The sequence below is a fragment of the Schistocerca serialis genome, chromosome 4 (assembly GCF_023864345.2).
Source record: "Schistocerca serialis cubense isolate TAMUIC-IGC-003099 chromosome 4, iqSchSeri2.2, whole genome shotgun sequence".
NCBI classification, from domain to species: domain Eukaryota; kingdom Metazoa; phylum Arthropoda; class Insecta; order Orthoptera; family Acrididae; genus Schistocerca; species Schistocerca serialis.
The window spans coordinates 710,361,548-710,381,192 of NC_064641.1; the positions used below are offsets into that span (position 1 = coordinate 710,361,548).

Consider the following 19,645-nt stretch of genomic DNA (forward strand, 5'->3'; position numbering starts at 1 on the left):
CGTTCTTTGCAAAACAGTTTTTAGCATGGATAGGGACTGCAACTGCTGTGTTCGGATGCAGGCTGAGTTGGCATCCCTTCGCTCCCAGCTTCAGGCAGTGTTGGCTTCGGTCACACAGCTTGAGGCTGTTGCCAATGGGCATCACTGTGGGGGTCCGGATGGGGGTTTGTCGGGGACGGCCAGCTCGTCCCACGCATCCCCCGGACGGACTACGACTGTGGTTGCCCGGGATACTGCCCGCATTGAGGCTGATCCCTCACCTGTAGTAGAGTGGGAGGTCGTCTCAAGGTGTGGCAGGGGGCGAAAGACATTCCGGAGGGCTGAACGGAAGGCCTCTCCAGTTTGTCTGACAAACCGGTTTCAGGCTCTGTCTCAGGCTGATACTGATCTTCGGCCTGACATGGCTGCTTGTCCTGTTCCAGAGGTTGCCCCTCAGTCTGCAAGATCCAGGCGGTCGCAGAGGGTGGGCTTACTGGTAGTTGGGAGCTCCAACGTCAGGCGCGTAATGGGGCCCCTTAGTGAAATGGCAGCAAGAGAGGGGAAGAAAACCAATGTGCACTCCATGTGCATACCGGGGGGAGTCATTCCAGATGTGGAAAGGGTCCTTCCGGATGCCATGAAGGGTACAGGGTGCACCCATCTGCAGGTGGTCGCTCATGTCGGCACCAATGATGTGTGTCACTATGGATCGGAGGAAATCCTCTCTGGCTTCCGGCGGCTATCTGATTTGGTGAAGACTGCCAGTCTCACTAGCGGGATGAAAGCAGAGCTCACCATCTGCAGCATCGTCGACAGGACTGACTGCGGACCTTTGGTACAGAGCCGAGTGGAGGGTCTGAATCAGAGGCTGAGACGGTTCTGCGACCGTGTGGGCTGCAGATTCCTCGACTTGCGCCATAGGGTGGTGGGGTTTCGGGTTCCGCTGGATAGGTCAGGAGTCCACTACACGCAACAAGCGGCTACACGGGTAGCAGGGGTTGTGTGGTGTGGGCTGGGTGGCTTTATAGGTTAGATGGCCTTGGGAAAGTACAGAAAGGGCAACAACCTCAACGGGTGCGGGGCAAAGTCAGGACATGCGGGGACCAAGCAGCAATCGGTATTGTAATTGTCAACTGTCAAAGCTGCGTTGGTAAAGTACCAGAACTTCAAGCGCTGATAGAAAGCACCGAAGCTGAAATCGTTATAGGTACAGAAAGCTGGCTTAAGCCAGAGATAAATTCTGCCGAAATTTTTACAAAGGTACAGACGGTGTTTAGAAAGGATAGATTGCATGCAACTGGTGGTGGAGTGTTCGTCGCTGTTAGTAGTAGTTTATCCTGTAGTGAAGTAGGCGTGGATAGTTCCTGTGAATTATTATGGGTGGAGGTTACACTCAACAACCGAGCTAGGTTAATAATCGGCTCCTTTTATTGACCTCCCGACTCAGCAGCATTAGTGGCAGAACAACTGAGAGAAAATTTGGAATACATTTCACATAAATTTTCTCATCATGTTATAGTCTTAGGTGGAGATTTCAATTTACCAGATATAGACTGGGACACTCAGATGTTTAGGACGGGTGGTAGGGACAGAGCATCGAGTGACATTATACTGAGTGCACTATCCAAAAATTACCTCGAGCAATTAAACAGAGAACTGACTCGTGGAGATAACATCTTGGGCCTACTGATAACAAACAGACCCGAACTTTTCGACTCTGTATGTACAGAACAGGGAATCAGTGATCATAAGGCCGTTGCAGCATCCCTGAATATGGAGGTTAATAGGAATATAAAAAAAGAGAGGAAGGTTTATCTGTTTAGCAAGAGTAATAGAAGGCAGATTTCAGACTGGCTAACAGATCAAAATGAAAATTTCTGTTCCGACACTGACAATGTTGAGTGTTTATGGAAAAAGTTCAAGGCAATCGTAAAATGCGTTTTAGACAGGTACGTGCTGAGTAAAACTGTGAGGGACGGGAAAAACCCACCGTGGTACAACAACAAAGTTAGGAAACTACTGCGAAAGCAAAGAGAGCTTCACTCCAAGTTTAAACTCAGCCAAAACCTCTCAGACAAACAGAAGCTAAACGATGTCAAACTTAGCGTAAGGAGGGCTATGCATGAAGCGTTCAGTGAATTCGAAAGTAAAATTCTATGTACCGACTTGACAGAAAATCCTCGGAAGTTCTGGTCTTACGTTAAATCAGTAAGTGGCTCGAAACAGCATATCCAGACACTCCGGGATGATGATGGCATTGAAACAGAGGATGACATGCGTAAAGCTGAAATACTAAACACCTTTTTCCAAAGCTGTTTCACAGAGGAAGACCGCACTGCAGTTCCTTCTCTAAATCCTCGCACAAACAAAAAAATGGCTGACATCGAAATAAGTGTCCAAGGAATAGAAAAGCAACTGGAATCACTCAATAGAGGAAAGTCCACTGGACCTGACGGAATACCAATTCGATTCTACACAGAGTACGCGAAAGAACTTGCCCCCCTTCTAACAGCCGTGTACCGCAAGTCTCTAGAGGAACGGAGGGTTCCAAATGATTGGAAAAGAGCACAGGTAGTCCCAGTCTTCAAGAAGGGTCGTCGAGCAGATGCGCAAAACTATAGACCTACACCTCTGACGTCGATCTGTTGTAGAATTTTAGAACATGTTTTTTGCTCGAGTATCATGTCGTTTTTGGAAACCCAGAATCTACTATGTAGGAATCAACATGGATTCCGGAAACAGCGATTGTGTGAGACCCAACTCGCTTTATTTGTTCATGAGACCCATAAAATATTAGATACAGGCTCCCAGGTAGATGCTATTTTTCTTGACTTCCGGAAGGCGTTTGATACAGTTCCGCACTGTCGCCTGATAAACAAAGTAAGAGCCTACGGAATATCAGACCAGCTGTGTGGCTGGATTGAAAAGTTTTTAGCAAACAGAACACAGCATGTTGTTATCAATGGAGAGACGTCTACAGATGTTAAAGCAACCTCTGGCGTGCCACAGGGGAGTGTTATGGGACCATTGCTATTCACAATATATATAAATGACCTAGTAGATAGTGTCGGAAGTTCCATGCGGCTTTTCGCGGATGATGCTGTAGTATACAGAGAAGTTGCAGCATTAGAAAATTGTAGCGAAATGCAGGAAGATCTGCAGCGGATAGGCACTTGGTGCAGGGAGTGGCAACTGTCCCTTAACATAGACAAATGTAATGTATTGCGAATACATAGAAAGAAGGATCCTTTATTGTATGATTATATGATAGCGGAACAAACACTAGTAGCAGTTACTTCTGTAAAATATCTGGGAGTATGCGTGTGGAACGATTTGAAGTGGAATGATCATATAAAATTAATTGTTGGTAAGGTGGGTACCAGGTTGAGATTCATTGGGAGAGTGCTTAGAAAATGTAGTCCATCAACAAAGGAGGTGACTTACAAAACACTCGTTCAACCTATACTTGAGTATTGCTCATCAGTGTGGGATCCGTACCAGATCGGTTTGACGGAGGAGATAGAGAAGATCCAAAGAAGAGCGGCGCGTTTCGTCACAGGGTTATTTGGTAACCGTGATAGCGCTACGAAGATGTTTAATAAACTCAAGTGGCAGACTCTGCAAGAGAGGCGCTCTGCATCGCGGTGTAGCTTGCTGTCCAGGTTTCGAGAGGGTGCGTTTCTGGATGAAGTATCGAATATATTGCTTCCCCCTACTTATGCCTCCCGAGGAGATCACGAATGTAAAATTAGAGAGATTAGAGCGCGCACGGAGGCTTTCAGACAGTCGTTCTTCCCGCGAACCGTACGCGACTGGAACAGGAATGGGAGGTAATGACAGTGGCACGTAAAGTGCCCTCCGCCACACACCATTGGGTGGCTTGCGGAGTATAAATGTAGATGTAGATCAAAAAATGGAAGGGAGAGGATGACTTTGATTTCTAGGCAGCAAGACAGAAATACATATGAGTATATGAAGCAAATTGCTGATAATGTAGGCTGCAACAGTTATGCTGAAATGAAGAGAATAACTAAGTGACAAGGCTGGAGAGCATTTTTATTTTTTTTTTTTTTTTTTTTTTTTTTGTGGTTTTAGGGCGCACAACTGCAGTGGTCATTAGCGCCCAGACGAAGTTATGAATGCACTGCGAGGCACAAGGTTAAAACAGGAACTAAAAAGGACAACACTATAAAAGGCACATTAACAGTCAAGGGATTAAAAGAAAACAGCATAATCAAATGGCCTTAGACAGGTTTGTCAAGTGGATAAAACGAAGAATGCAGGCAGCTGCTCCTGGGTCATCTGCTAAAATGTCATAAAGAGTACATGGCAGGCCAAGATCAATGCACAGTGTATTAAAATTCGAACAGGACATTAAAATGTGGCGTACCGTCAGCAACTGCCCACATAGGCAGAACGGTGCTGGCGCAGCCGTCAGCAGATGGCGATGGCTGAACCAGCAGTGTCCACCGAGAACGGTGTGAAGAGGTCGTCCAAGCCCTGGGGAGAGGTTTCAAGGCCCGAACCTTGTTTTCAGTAAGTGTAGACCAATCGGCATGCCACAGCAATAATTCACCAGCTTCAGCATGAAGACTCTCGATGGGACTAGTATAGAATGTTCTGATCACAAGACGTAACCCCCCATGTTGTATAGAGTTAAGGCAGCGTAAGATGGACGGCCGTGCAGAGGAGTAGACAAAGCTCTCATAATCCAGCTTTGAGTGGATGATCGACCGATATAGGCGAAGTAGGACGGTTCGATCCGCTTCTCACGACGTACCGCTGAGAACACTGAGGACATTTAGGGAACGGGTACAATGGGCAGCCAAATATGACACATGTGGAGCTAAGTTTCCTGTCAAATGGAAGACCTAAAAATGTTGTTGTCTCCACGAATGGGAGAGCAACGGGACCGAGATGTAAGGACGGTGGAAGAAACTCTTTGTAGCACCAGAAGTTAGTACAGACCGTTTTCTCAGCAGAAAAACGGAAGCCAATCCACCCAAGGAGTAAAGACGGTCAAGACAACGCTGAAGACAGTGCTCCAGGAAACATGCACACTGCGCGCTGCAGTAGATGGTAAAATCGTCCACGAAAAGGGAGCCAGATACATCAGCTGGGAGGCAATCCATTATTGGATTGATCACTATGGCGAAGAGAGCGACGCTCAAAACTGAGCCCTGTGGCACCCCATTCTCCTGGCGAAAGGTGTCTGACAGGACAGAACCCACATGTACCCTGAACTGTCGATCCATTAAAAATGCACGAATAAAAAGAGGTAGGTGACAGCGAAGGCCCCATGTATGCATCGTGCGGAGAATGCCCGCCCTCCAACAGGTGTCGTAAGCCTTTTCCAAATCAAAGAACACAGCCACTGTCTGGCACTTCCGCAAGAAGTTATTCATAATGAAGGTCGACAAGGTAACCAGATGGTCAACAGCAGAGCGGCGCCTACGAAATCCACATTGTACATTGGTAAGTAGGCGTCGAGACTCGAGCAGCCAAACCAAACGAGAGTTAACCATTCATTCCAGCACCTTACAGACACAGCTGGTAAGGGAAATGGGTCAATAACTGGAAGGCAAGTGCTTGTCCTTCCCCGGCTTAGGAATTGGGACAACAATAGATTCACGCCAGCATGTGGGAACATGACCCTCAATCCAGATGCAATTATAAGTACGAAGAAGAAAACCTTTACCCACAGGAGAAAGGTTCTTCAGTATCTGAATATGAATATAATCAGGCCCCAGAGTGGAGGACCATGACTGGGCAAGTGCACTTTCTAGTTCCTGCATGGTGAATGGAGCATTATAACTTTCATGATTCGAGGAGCGGAAGTTAGGTGGTCTTGCCTCCTCTGCCTGTTTTCGGAGGAGGAAGGCAGGGTGGTAATGAGCGGAGCTCGAAACTTCCGCGAAAAATCAGCCGAAGGCATTAGAGACATCCTCAGGGGCCACAAGGACGTCATTCGTGACCATCAACCCAGAAACTGGTGAGTGGACCTTAGTGCCAGATAGCCAGAGCAGGCTACCCCAGACAATAGAAGAATGAGTAAAAACGTTTAAGGAGCTTGTGAAAGTAGCCCATCTGGCTTTCTTGCTTACTTTAATAACACGACAACACTGCGCACGTAATCGTTTATAATTAATACAATTCGCCATCGTAGGGTGGCATTTAAAGGTGCGTAAAGCACGTCGACGAGCATGTAAAGCGTCTCTACATGCTGCGATCCACCAGGGAACTGGTACGCAACATGGAGAAGAATTAGTATGAGGGATGGAATATTCAGCAGCAGTGAGAATGACTTCTGTGAGGTGTGTGACCCGACTATCACAGCTTGCGAAGTTTTGATCCTGAAATGTCGCCCTGGAAGAGAAGAGCCCCCAGTCCGCTTTGGAGATGTTCCAACTAGTTGAGCATGGAGATGGGGTATGATGAAGGAGATGGATAACACAAGGGAAGTGGTCACTTGAATACATATCAGAAAGAGCGTACCACTCAAACCATCGTGCAAGTTGGGTAGTACATATAGAGAGGTCTAAATGGGAATAGGTGTGAGTTGTGTCCGAAAGAGAAGTATTGAGGCAGACAAGATTGAGGTGGTTGAAAAGGTCTCTCGGGCACGATGCTGGAGAGCCCCAAAGGGGATGGTGGGCATTGAAGTCTCCAGTCAACATAAATGATGCAGGTAGCTGAGCAATAATTTGCATCAAGTCTGCCCTAGTACCAGCAGACGACAATGGAGTGTAAACGGTACAAATGGAAAATGTAAAAGTGGAGAGAGTGATTCGGATGGCAACTGCCTGCAGATCAGTGTGCAATGTGATGGGATCATAGTAGATATCATCCCGGACCAGCAACATAACCCCTCCATGAGCCAGAATACCTGCCACAGGAGGTACGTCAAAACGCACAGAGGTATATTGTGCCAAGTCGCACGGGCGTAGCTTCGTTTCCTGGAGAGCTACTATGAGTGGACAGCGCAAGCATAGCAGCAACTTTAAGTCCTCTCGGTTGGAGCAAATGCCGCGAATATTCCAATGAAGAAAAGCCATCGTGAGAAGGAAAAGAAAAAGGAGAAGCAAGAAGGGGTCACCTCGAAGGCTGCTGAGGGCCTGGCTTTGAGCGAGCACTGCTGCTGCTGCTATCAGTATGCAGAGAGTCATCATCCATTTTTTCAATAGGTTCGTTGGCCACCATGTTAAGATGGCCGGAAGGGGAGCTTCCTCAGCCGGTGAATGGCCAGATGTTCGGCTACCAGTGGTGCGGTCAGGCAAAACGGATGACAGCCTGGGGCAGCAACTGCTGGGTGGTGCAGGAGAAGAAACACGCCATGGCAGAGAAAGATAACTTTGCTTCCTATGAACCTTCTTGGAAGGTCATTTAGTCGAAGTACTGGTCGATGGCTGGGAGTTCGGGGTACGTAGGAAGTCTTCAGGGGACGGTTGCTTTCTTGAAGGCCTGTGCAGCATCTGACTTCTGGGTCTTAGTCTTGGCAGAAGCTGATGAAGGTGCTTGTGTCTTAGGGGTGATGGGAGGAAGAGGAGATGTTGACTGGGCGATCTTAGCACTGGCCAAACGGATGACTGTAGCGCTAAAGGTCAGATCGCCTGTCTGCGTCGACACCCCCCTGGTAGGCCGAGGAGAGGCGAGGACAGTACTGTATTTCCCTGCTGGGAGCAGCGTGGGCTTCCTAATAGCAAATAGCTTGTGAGCAGCCAAGGCGGACACTTTCTCTTTGACCCGAATTTCCTGTATACGGCGTTCATCCATGTAGATGGGACAGTTGCAGGAGGACGCTGCATGGTCACCCTGACAGTTCACGCAACGAGGAGACAAAGGTGGACAGTCACCCTCATGGGCGTCCCTGCCATAAGTGACGCATTTAGCAGCATTAGAACAAGACTGGAGGGTGTGATTAATAAACTGACACTGGTAGCAGCGCATAGGTGTCGGGACATAGGAGCGAACAGAAATAACCTCATAGCCAGCAGCTGAACACTATCAAAGGTCAAAAAAAATGTCCAGGTCAGTACAAGGTCATTGTTGACCTTTTTCATGACCCTATGGGCAGCCATCATTCCCTGCTCAGTGAGGAAAGACTGAATCTCCTCATCAGGCAATCCGTCGAGCGATCTAGTAGATACCACACCACGTGACAAATTCAAGTGCGGTGAGCCTCCACCCGGACAGGGAACGTGTACAGGAGTGTGGCCTGAAGGAGTTTTTGTGGCAGAAAGGCGCTCTCAGTTTCTAACAGCAAGGTACTGTTACGCATCCTGGTACAAGACTTGACAGGTCCGGCTATGGCATCTATGCCCTTCTGAATAATAAAAGGGTTGACAGATGAAAAATCCCTTCCATCCTCAGATATAGAAACTACAAGGAACTCTGGGGCAGCTGGTAGTACTTTTGTCACTGGTGGCTCGTCAAGCTTCCATTTTTGGGGCGGAAGTCGAGAGATAAGAAGAAGAGAAATCCCCATGATTGCCAGTGTCTCCGATGGCGCACTCCTTCCTTGTGGGGACCCTCTCAGAGGGCGCTCCCGCCTTAGGTGAATTTTTACACCTCCCGAGAAACTGACGGAAGGACGAATCGGTATGGTCTGAAGGTGTCAGCTCAGACAACCACCCCTCCCTGGGCCTGGCCTTTACCAGGGGGTACGTGCGTGCCTTACTTGTCTACCCAGGGCAGGGGGAATTACGCGTTACCGCATCACCGGCTATGTGTGTGGCCTTCAGGCACGCACAGGGAGAAGAAAAAAAAAAAAAAAGGTGGGGGGGGGGGGGGGGGGGAGACCATAGGGTGGACAAGAAGGCAAGGTAAAAAGTAAGGAAGACAGTGAGAGAGGGAGAAGAACAAAGAAAAGAAACAAACAAAGGCAGGAAGAAACAAAAATAAGCAAAAAACCAAAATGACCAAAAATGTAAGTCGTTGAACCATCCGTCTCTGGAAGCAGGGGGAGGGACTCCTTTTAGTCGCCTCTTACGACAGGCAGGAATACCTCAGGCCTTTTCTTACCCCGGACCTGCAGTGGGTGCTAGAGAGCTGTCTCATACCAGTCCAACAAATGGAAACCAAAACAGCAGCAGCAACAGCAGCAGCAGGTGACCCGAAATTCTGTTGTCATGCCTCCATTTGCATCTCTTGCAAGGGCATCAATAATGCACTGCTACACATGTCCTTCAATAAGGGCACAGCTTTTTGGTATGCTCCTGGGATGAACACCTGTCGAACTGGAGACCTCTACTACACCTTGACCACCACGGGCAACATATTAGCTAACTACACACAATGTGTCATTTGGCACACTGACTAAAATATCTAGAAAGAATTGGTGATTTACTGCAGTTAACTTGTAGAATTTCACTGTTTCTCACTTCCATTTCCTTTGTTTTCAAGGCGTTTTTCTAGTGGAAAGAGTAGAGATCTATTAGCCTGCAATTAAGCCGCATGTTCTTGTGTGTCCATTGCTAACATCTTTTATTCTACCACAAAAGTAGTAATTTGTTATTGCAAAAACCTGAAATTCAGTGTTCATCTAACAGTCATTGGCAGCATCACCAAAGTACTCATCCAATTTAACAAGTACATCTTTTACATCTAATGTTAGTAAACTGAAATTACAATTTTATAATATAGACAATGGTTACTGAGCTGTTAGAATTCTTAAAAAGGATTCAGTACTTACTAGGCAGCAAGTTTTATGAATTTTCTGAGAATTTGCACCCTCTTGCCAAGAGACTGGGTGAGACACAGTTCCGTCACAACCCAAAACTGAATTTCGTTGAAACGGCGCAAGAAGACATCTAAATTTGCAGTTATTTGGCCAAAATGATGTCGGCCAAAGGTGTGATATATCAGTTCATACTATAAACAAAAAAATTTAAAAACAGTTCTGTCAGTTATATGTATTAACCATGGGTAATTAAGTCATTACAGTAAACAAATCCATACCTCATGGACACACCAAAATAGATCCCAGTCAAAGAGTGTCATATGATAGGCAAGTTCTTTTGTACTGAACAGTTCCAAGTCTACATCCATTCCCTCTGTATGACTTTCCTGTTCTGCTAAGCATGTCTGCAAAACGTTTATACAAAAAAGTATTACTAATTTTAATTTATACTATGAATAGGAACCATCTATCCGCCAAACAATAACAAATGGAAATACATAGAAAGATGCATAATTTCTATTTTTCAAATCAAGAGGCTTGTTCTCCTAGAGGAAAGGATTGGATAGAAACAGACATTATGGCTTTAAGAATACTGATCACCAAAGGATCTTGGACAGAATGAAAGTGAAAAACTGACTGTTAGTACTGTTCAGGATTTGAAAATGTGAGATCTTAGAAGTCACAGAAAGGATAATAGGAAGTATGGGGAACCTAATTACAGAAAAAATTGTAGAGAGGAAGAAGAAATCAAATGAAAGAATAGTTAATTGAAGAAGAAAGAATAACATCAAATAAGTTATCATAAATCAAGACTATGCTTGTGGTGAGAAACAAGCACAAGTAGATGTAGAAGTACTAGTAGTAGCAGTTTCTTCCCGATGTAGTCTCATACTCCTCATTTACTACTCCTCAGTAACTCACTGTATTTTTCCTTCCTTGTTTCTTTCTCTTACATCTGTTCCCCAAATTCACTCTATATCATCTTCTTAATGCTTCCCCTAACAAACTTCTATCTCCACCCAAAGGTATTGGGTACCTCCCCAACAGGAAGTGGCAATTTCCGGACCGGCACTATTATTGCTAGCACTTTCTGGTCCCCCCTCCCATTCCCCTACACCTGTTTCATGTTTCCGTCACCACCAACCACCAAGATCAATCCAGTCAGGCTGTAGTGCTGGATGAAAACACTGTGTGTGTGTGTGTGTGTGTGTGTGTGTGTGTGTATTTTTTTTTTTTAAGCTCTGTAGGAAGACAGAAAGCTTAGCAGTTTACTACTTTGTTTGCAATATTTCTCTGCTGATCGAAGTCTGTTTTATTTGGTGGACAGTGACCTTTATTCATATGCATATTAATGCAGATGATCACTTACTCGAAGAAGTTCAAAAGTTGCTATGTGTACATATGAGGCTGTATGATTAAATCTCACTTAAAATTTTTAATTTTCTACTGTAAAACCGTTTATAAAATTCAGCAAATATAAGTATACTTACTGGTTTGTCTTCTGATGTCATGTTTCCAGAACAGTAACGAATAACGATTTCAACAATATCACATAAATTACTTAAAATCTGACAACAATTTTAAACTTTTTCATGTGCAGTGTACAAATATGAAAATTTATGATTACATTGTACCTTCAAGATTTAATTCTCACCAAAGCATCGATGTGATCCTTAGGTGAAACAAAAATTCTCCCATTGAGGCTTAAGCCTGTTGGTATACTGATGTCATTATCACGAAAAATAACTCTCTCCCCAGATGACTTCACTTCAACAAGAACAAGGTCATCATGCCTGATTTTTAACTTGTCTGCAGCACATAATTTTATGGTTTCAGCTGTAGTACATACAGGAAACCTCAGAGTACAATATGTGTGATCTGCACAGTATACTCTGAAGATAACTGCAAAAGAAAATACCCATAATTAAATTCTTTTTTAGTCATATTGTAGGGAAGTCAATATATATGTGTGCAGCAGTTAGATTCCCTGGGTGAAGAACTTGTGAGAAGTATAACAAGAAAGATTGTGTTACACAATCCTCATAATCAAAAAACATTCATATTAAGTCCAAAATTAATTATTGCAAGAATATAAATAACACTATATGATGAAAAACACCTGCAAAATCTGTCAGGGAGTAGCACAATTTTGTTATTAAAGAAAATGACTACACGACAGCAAATGCAGCAAATTCTAACAACCACATTTAATATCAAGTGTACTATCAAGACTTTTTTCAAATTTGTATTTGTTCTACTACTTAAGGAAAATTAAAATTAATAAGCTTGTGTGAATAGTTTGTATGGCACAATGCTTAACAGTCATTATAAATGAGGACTTTTGAATCAAAACAGGGAAAGACTGTTAAATGATACTTATTTCTCAGATGGGGGAAACTGAAATATCTAAACATATACAGATGTGCTACACGTAGGAGAATATAACTGAGACATCAGATAAATTAAACTGACTCATTTAGGAGGATACAAGATAGTAATGGGTGGTGGTTATTATTTAAAAAAGTTGAATTAGGTTCCAGGCCAAAAACTTTAAGGAGTACTAAATTCAAAAGCTCTTTCAGTGCTGAACTTTAGTAACAGAAATATGCAAGACGACAGTTTTACACTTCATAAAGAATGTAGTAACGGTATAATAAGACTTAGTAGAAATAACTGGAAATCATTGACTGTGGAGATTTTAATATTGATTTCATCTTGGGTAATACTGACAGAGGACACTTCAAGTAACACAATATCAACTTTGGTTTGGGTCAGACAATAATGTTCTCAACAAGAATATGACATAGTGCAAGGAAAAATTGATAATTTATTTTTAAATCAAACTGCGTTTCATGAAATAGATGTTAGATCCATAGTAAATAGTTTGCCAGAAGATGATGGTCAAATGGAACCAATAAAGCATCTCAAGGAACCAATAAAGCATCTCCGTCAGTTAGTTCCAACTGAGAAATGTTGTGTACAGTTTCACAGAATCATAAGTGCTGACCACCCACATAATGTAGAGAGAATTTTCTCGATGAACTATGTGAAGAAGTTAAGCAAGGACACACAGTAGAGGGGCTATTTAGTTATTACCTACAAACATTTATACAGCACTATGAATCCAGTTTTCCTTTACAACAGGGAATGAACAATAATAGTCGAAGCAGAGGTAAAGCATAGTTATTGTCTGAGATGAAAGCAACTAAGGCCAGGAAGAGAGAGCTTTATTCACTGTAGAGTACTCTCAACAATATTTAAGCAGTTTGGAGAATGATTTGATGTAAAATGAATATAGTCAGCAAGGTAAATATTAATCAGATCTGTAAACCTGTTAACTCCCTCTCAGTTTGGTTTTTGTAAAATATTGTCCACAGAGAAAGCAATACAAAACCACACAAATGAGGGTCTGGAAGTGTTGATCAGAAAACATTATCCTGTTGATAGGATTTTTTGATCTTTCCACATACTTTGGATGGCAAAATTCTCTTCAGCAAATTAAGTGTTATGACATCTTTCTTGCATGGGCATACTCTTACCTTCATAACAGAAATCAGAGGGTCTCATGGACAGAAAGTGTCAGATTTTTTTAAAACTATTTTCAGTATGTGAGAACACAACACATGGAATGCCATAAGGATTCATACTGGGACCATTATGTTTCACGATAGTCGTAAATGTTATTTCATTGACTTTAAAGTGTGCTTTTTTGGTGCAGTTACCCATTATGTAATGTATTAGTACTTGTTTTCCTCATGCAGCAGCTGTGAAATAATTTGTAGCCTTTGAGTTTCCTCCATATTGCCTCTGTCACACCATACACCAACTTGCAATGGCCACTTGCCTGGGACAAATCACTCATAGTAACTCCTCACTTTACCTATTACCCTTTTGACAGCCACAGATTACTTCATGGTCAGTGTACCCCACAAATGCCAGAGACTCAGTATGTGATGTCATGGCTCCAACACACTACCTTCTTGTGACTTTCTGTCCAGATTTATACTACACCATTCAGTTAACCTACAAGCATCAGCTGAACCTGCCTGTCACCTCACAAGGCATTTGCTTATTTCGGATACTTTCACTTCCTGTTTCCTTATGGAATTATCTACTTTTCCTTCCAGAGTAACAGCTTTCTTTTTAACTTACTTAATCACACTTAGTTCAAATAAGTATGAATATCATTTTGCTGTATACTGAAGTTTATTGTTAATACAGTACACAGATTAGGTTTCTACAGTTTTATTGTCTTTTGGCAATAAACATCTTGACTGGTTTCACATCCCTAAAGACTCTCCTTCTTGATGGGTGCTCAGAGCACAATGGCTGAATGAATGAATTAATTAATTAACTATGGTAGCAATAGGACGGATGATGTTTTATTCAAATTACTGGTAATGAACAATGAATTGTTCCTAACAGTTGCTCAAAATAAACAGAGAAAAAATTGACTATCAAAAGCACTTGAGTTAATTTGGGATTACACACTCATGACTAAATATGAACTTTTCAAAATCTATTAACCCTCAAGTGGGTGGGTGGCATACTTTGTACACTTTGAAAGAACATCTGTCTTTATGTTACCAAGCTAAACATGTAAGAGCAAAAATCACTGTTTAATCTTAGTTTAAATAAACAGTGATAACATAAACTTACATAATAGGTGCTAAAGCGCTGTTTAATTCAATAATAATGAAATGAACTTTCATTTTATCTCTCTGTTGCCACAGACAAATGTTACCTCACAGTAATGACCCACTTGGAACATTAAACAGCACAGTTGCATCAGATCCCAGGCAACCACTTATTCAATTACTCATTATCTCAATATCTCATCATTGTGGGATTGTGCAGCTAGCTAATAATATGGGTCTTTTTTCTTGCATAGACCATAAACTTTTTCTTACCTTGTTCGCTGTATATTTTATATTACTGCTGCTCACTTGGATGCATGACAAAACAATTTATTATTGTTTTAGATGAAGCAATAACAAAGGAATAGGTATGGGCCTGCCATCTTGAAACAACAATGTAACAGTGCGAAATAATTTTATTTTGTTTGGTGCACTGTGGACATAGGCCTGAGGGGTGGGGAAGGGGGGAGGGGGGAGGGGGGTGGGGGGAGGAGGGAAGGGGGGAAGGGGGAGGGGGGGAAGGGGGAAGGGGGAAGGGGGAAGGGGGGAAGGGGGAAAGGGGGGAAGGGGGGAAGGAGGGGGAAGGAGGGGGAAGGGGGGGAAGGGGGGGAAGGAGAGAAGGGGGAAGGAGAAGGGGGAAGGGGGAAGGCGGAAGGGAACAAAAGGCATGATGGGCACAGCTGAAGCTTCTCTATGTGGTGGTGTTGGAGGGGTGGTAAAGGTGTAACCAGGGCCACATGGTGCTGGTGAGAATGCGTGACACAAAGAAAAACATTGGGGAGCTGTGATGGTGAGAAGATCATCAGCAGAGAAGTGACAGATGAGAATGGCAGTACTGCCTTTGTGTGGTACATTAAAGGTTGTCTTGAAGTGACAGGTGACAGAGCTGTCTGTGTCTGGTTGTTTGAATGCAGCCCCTCACTGAGACCATTTCTGAACAACTTGATTTTAAGATCTTCAGGAAGAAATCTGTGAACATTGAGGTGCATTTCGAAAGCCAAAAAATAGTGAAGGTTGGTTGGAAGGGTTCATTGATATGTAGAGCTTGCAGAATCCATGTCAGGTTAAAGTGATTGACAAACACCATAGTAGGTTTCCCATGTGAAAGGTATGGTTGTCCTGTGAAAGTATCATGTGGAGGCATGAGTAGAGGGGGGTTGTAACGCTGGTCAGATTGTGTCATCACATAATGTTATAAACTCACAGTCTTGTAGAGTGTTGTGGAGAAATGCCTCAGGCACAGATTAAACAAGAGTGGGAGGGATGAAGAGGTGAGTAATGTGATGTTTTACATGTGAAATCAGGTCAGCAGGTAATGAGAGCATTTTGCCATACAGAAAGTGAAGCTCCAAAGACATGTTTCTGGGCCGTACACACTCCCAAGATTATGTAGTGTCTTTGTCCCATGTCTGCTGTGGCACACGAGACCTGCCCATAAGGTTCGATGCCACCACTCAGTGAGTCTATTGCTCTGTGGATGGTACACTGTTGTTCTACATCAATGGGTGCTGCCCACTTTTCACACTCAAGGAAAAGTGCCAACTCAATCTGCCAATATTGGTTGGTTATTATGGATGTTGGACAATTAAACTGCAAAATTCACTTGTTGATAAAGGCTTTGGTGGTGGGCTTGGCCATAATGTCATAACCAGAACTTCTACCAATCGAGTGATGTGACTGATAACCAACAAGACGTACCGATGACTATGAGAGAATCAGAGATGGGTAGTGAGCCCATGAAATTGACATAAAAATGCTGAAAATCTCGTTTTGGGACTTCAAAGTGACCTAGGGGTAGTTGAGCATGGTGTGATACCTTGCTCGTGTGGTGTGGAACGCATGAATTAATTAAAGAGCTTACAATCCTCCTCCACATTTGGCCATATGAAACTGTCTGTCACCAGGCGTGTAGTCTGATGTACACTGGGTGTTCAAAGCTATGCAACTGGTTGAAGATAACATGTGGAAACTGTTGAGGAGCAAGGGGGTGTGTTGATTTTTGTAAAATGGAACAGAGGATCAAAGGGTTGTGCCCTGAATAGGCCAAAGTTCGATTCAGAGATTCATGTAAAAGTCACAAAGAACTGCCTGTAACTGTTGGTATTACTATTGCACTTCCAGGAACTGGTCATAGTTGAAGTGGGATGACATGGCACTGATGCATGAGGGTTAATCCGCCATGACTTTTTCCATGCTTTACATATAATGGACAGTGATAGTGAACTGAGCGACTTTTTCTAAATGCTGAAGTTGTCAGGGGCAGGTGACCTTGGACAGGTTTGGACAGCATGCGGTCAGTGATGCATCAGAGCGCACCTTACAAAATTAATGCACTGCTTCATAAACTTTTAGTAGTTCTCGGTCATACACTGACCACATGCATAACATAGGCAAGAGCTTGCTTGAGAAAAATGGAGTTGCTGTTGAAGACCCCCCCCCCCAACTCTCGTTTCAGGGAAACACCAATAGCGGATTTGCCCATCTCAGTGTTATGATGAGCTGCACATCAGGGAGTGGATCTGGCAAAGTAATGACTCAGACAAGACAGTCTAATACATTCAGAAGTGGACTACATCCCTAGAGTTTACATGACTTTACAACTGCGGGTAATGTTCTCGCCGATGGGAGTTCAAGTGAATGGCACCTGAAGAGAAGCTGCCTGTGGAAGGTGCTGGCAATAAAAATTAACCATGCCTAAGCCATGTGGCAGCGGCACCGTCTGCCACAGCACAGGGCGAATTTCCTTTTGTCAGAGTTGGCATTTTTCTCCATTGATCATCACTCAGCTGTCAGAGAGTACGTCAAAAACTTATTTCAGATGCATTTTATGGGAACCTTCAGCCAGTGATAAAATAATAATACCGTCAAAGTGAACATAACACAACTGTGCACCATCAATGAAGCCCTGTCAGTTTGAGCATTGTTTGTCAGTCTGTACGACAAACATAAACTCAAACAACCCACCTTGCAAACACTAACATTGAATGCAGAGGCATCTGTCAGATAGTGAGTGAAGCCCTGGATATTTAGGACTAGATATCTGTCCAAAATAGTACAAGTGCTGACAGCTCTGTAAGCACCCCACAACCTGACATATAAGGTTTTTTTAAGTAATTTGATGGGTGAAGCCCAGGAATTGTTGGAGAGCAACACAATGCAATCTATTGACTGCTGCCTCAGTGACCCCAAGTAGTTCTGGTGTAGTCTGTGCTGTCTGTGACATACCAAGGTGATGGATGCACTGCACAGACTGGCATTTCAGATGGAAGTATGAAGGCATATCAGGAGGAGTAAAAGCAAAATACATGGTACTGACATTTGTGGTGGCAAATAGTAATGGTACTGTAGATGTATCCACATATGGCAAAAGAGCTTCCAGGTTGGGTCAGTGCAGAGAGACATCGGGTATGTCAGAACTGAGCAGAGGTGGTTGACAAAGTAGGTCAAGATGGTGCCCTGTCACATGGAGTTCCTCCTTAACTTCATAAATTCCAAACTGGATGGCATCATTTTCATGTTGCACATGAACATTCATTGCTCATGCATCAAAGTAAAGCTGCTGTAATTTCTGAATGTGACTGATGCATGTGGGTATGCAGTGGAAGCTCTTGCATAAAATGGGCAGCTCCACTGTGCTGAACTGTCAAGGGAACATCAAAATGTCACCATACAGATCAGGAACCAAGTGAAAGTTTTGAAGGGAATCTGAGCCTGCTACTGGCTTACTGACATCTGCAACAATGAATGTCCAGATGAAAATGTCATCAAAACCCAGGTCCAGTAAGCAGGTCTGAGATCCATAGACTCACATTATGAAGTTGTTTGCTGTGCAAAGTTCAATAGCTGAGTAGGTAGGCACTGAAGATGGAAAAGAGGGCAGCAAAGTACAGACATCTGAGCCAGAATTGACACAGAAGTGTTTGTCCACTGATGCGGTAGGGAATGAAGAGCCTTTAATCATGATGAGAGTGAGGCAGGAGAGGGCAGATATCATGGTTACATGTGTCTAGATGTCTTACACATCCTATATATTTTGGTGCACCTTCTGCCAACTGTGCATTGAATTTCGGTAGTCACATGAGTGATGACAGTTGGAAGTGGGGTCACCAAGTTGTATGTGGTGTAGTGCAGTTGGCAGGTGGTAGGAGATTGCTGTGATGGTGTATAGATCATTGCTCTGTTCTGTGGCAGTGATGTTATGTTCAGCAGGGGTTGGGCAAAATCATCTTGGCTCATTGCAGGCAGGAGGTTGGTTGTGCTCCTGACATAGATGAAGTCACATCTGATGCCATTTTTGTCTCCATTATTAACACATTGCTGGTATTTCTACATCTACATAGATACTCTGCAAATCACATTTAAGTGCCTGGAAGGACAGCACTGGCAACATAGTCTTGTTATATCTTTTTGTAAGATAACACCATTGCCACCTAAAAAATAGGACACACACACCAGTTTTAACACCTCAGAAAAGTAATGGCTGCTGTCCAAATTATCAGCTGTGTGAACCAGAGGTGATCATGGCAACCCATTCCATTACACCAGGTGCTGAGTGCATGTGACAATGATAAATGAAATCTGGCAATGCTTGTTCTCCTCGGAACTTCCATAGATGAATACATTCATTTTGCTGGTGAATGCGCGGAACTGGCACTCATCTGAAAAGATGACATGATGCCATTCCTGTGTTCAGGACTCTCATTAGGAGCACATCTGTCAGCATGCTTATCTTTGTGGTTGACATCAAGGTAAGTCAGTTTGTGAAACTGCAGACTTTATCATACTGTTTGTGTGGATAATTCTATTGCTGAAAAAAAGCCCATTTCTTGGATCATGATGTGTGATGTGGCTGTACAATCCTGCACAGCAGAACAAACAAAATGTTTTTCTTTTCAGGCTGTAATGATTCTCTCATAGTAAACTGTGTAGAAAATGAATGAAATTTTCACTCTGCAGCAGAGTGTGCGCTGTTATGAAACTTCCTGGCAGATTAAAACTGTGTGCCCGACTGAAACTTGAACTCTGTACCTTTGCCTTTCACAGGCAAGTGCTCCACCATCTGAGCTACCCAAGCATGACTCATGACCCATCCTCAGTGCTTTAATTCCACCAGTACCTCGTCTTCTACCTTACAAACTTCACAGAAGCTCTCCTGCGAACTTTGCAGAACTAGCACTCCTGGAAACATCCCCCATGCTGTGGCTAAGCCATGTGCCCACAGTATCTTCCATCCAGGAATTACAGTTCTGCAATGTTCACAGGAGAGTTTCTGTGAAGTTTGGAAGGTAGGAGACGAGGTACCAGTGGAATTAAAGCTGTGAGGGCAGGTCATGAGTCATGCTTGGTAGCT

The 19,645-nt window shown here is 43.6% G+C and overlaps 1 protein-coding gene across 1 annotated transcript in view; it reads right to left on the reverse strand.

The window, feature by feature from the left end:
- LOC126474865 (rap guanine nucleotide exchange factor 4) overlaps positions 1-19,645 on the reverse strand; it is a 429,508-nt gene that overhangs the window by 69,262 nt on the left and 340,601 nt on the right. Inside the window, exons 12-14 of the mRNA XM_050102345.1 lie at positions 11,313-11,560; positions 9,937-10,062; positions 9,671-9,849 (exon numbers count right to left, since the gene is read on the reverse strand). Of these exons, the coding sequence (XP_049958302.1) occupies positions 9,671-9,849; positions 9,937-10,062; positions 11,313-11,560 (553 nt within the window). The remainder of the gene's footprint in view (positions 1-9,670; positions 9,850-9,936; positions 10,063-11,312; positions 11,561-19,645) is intronic.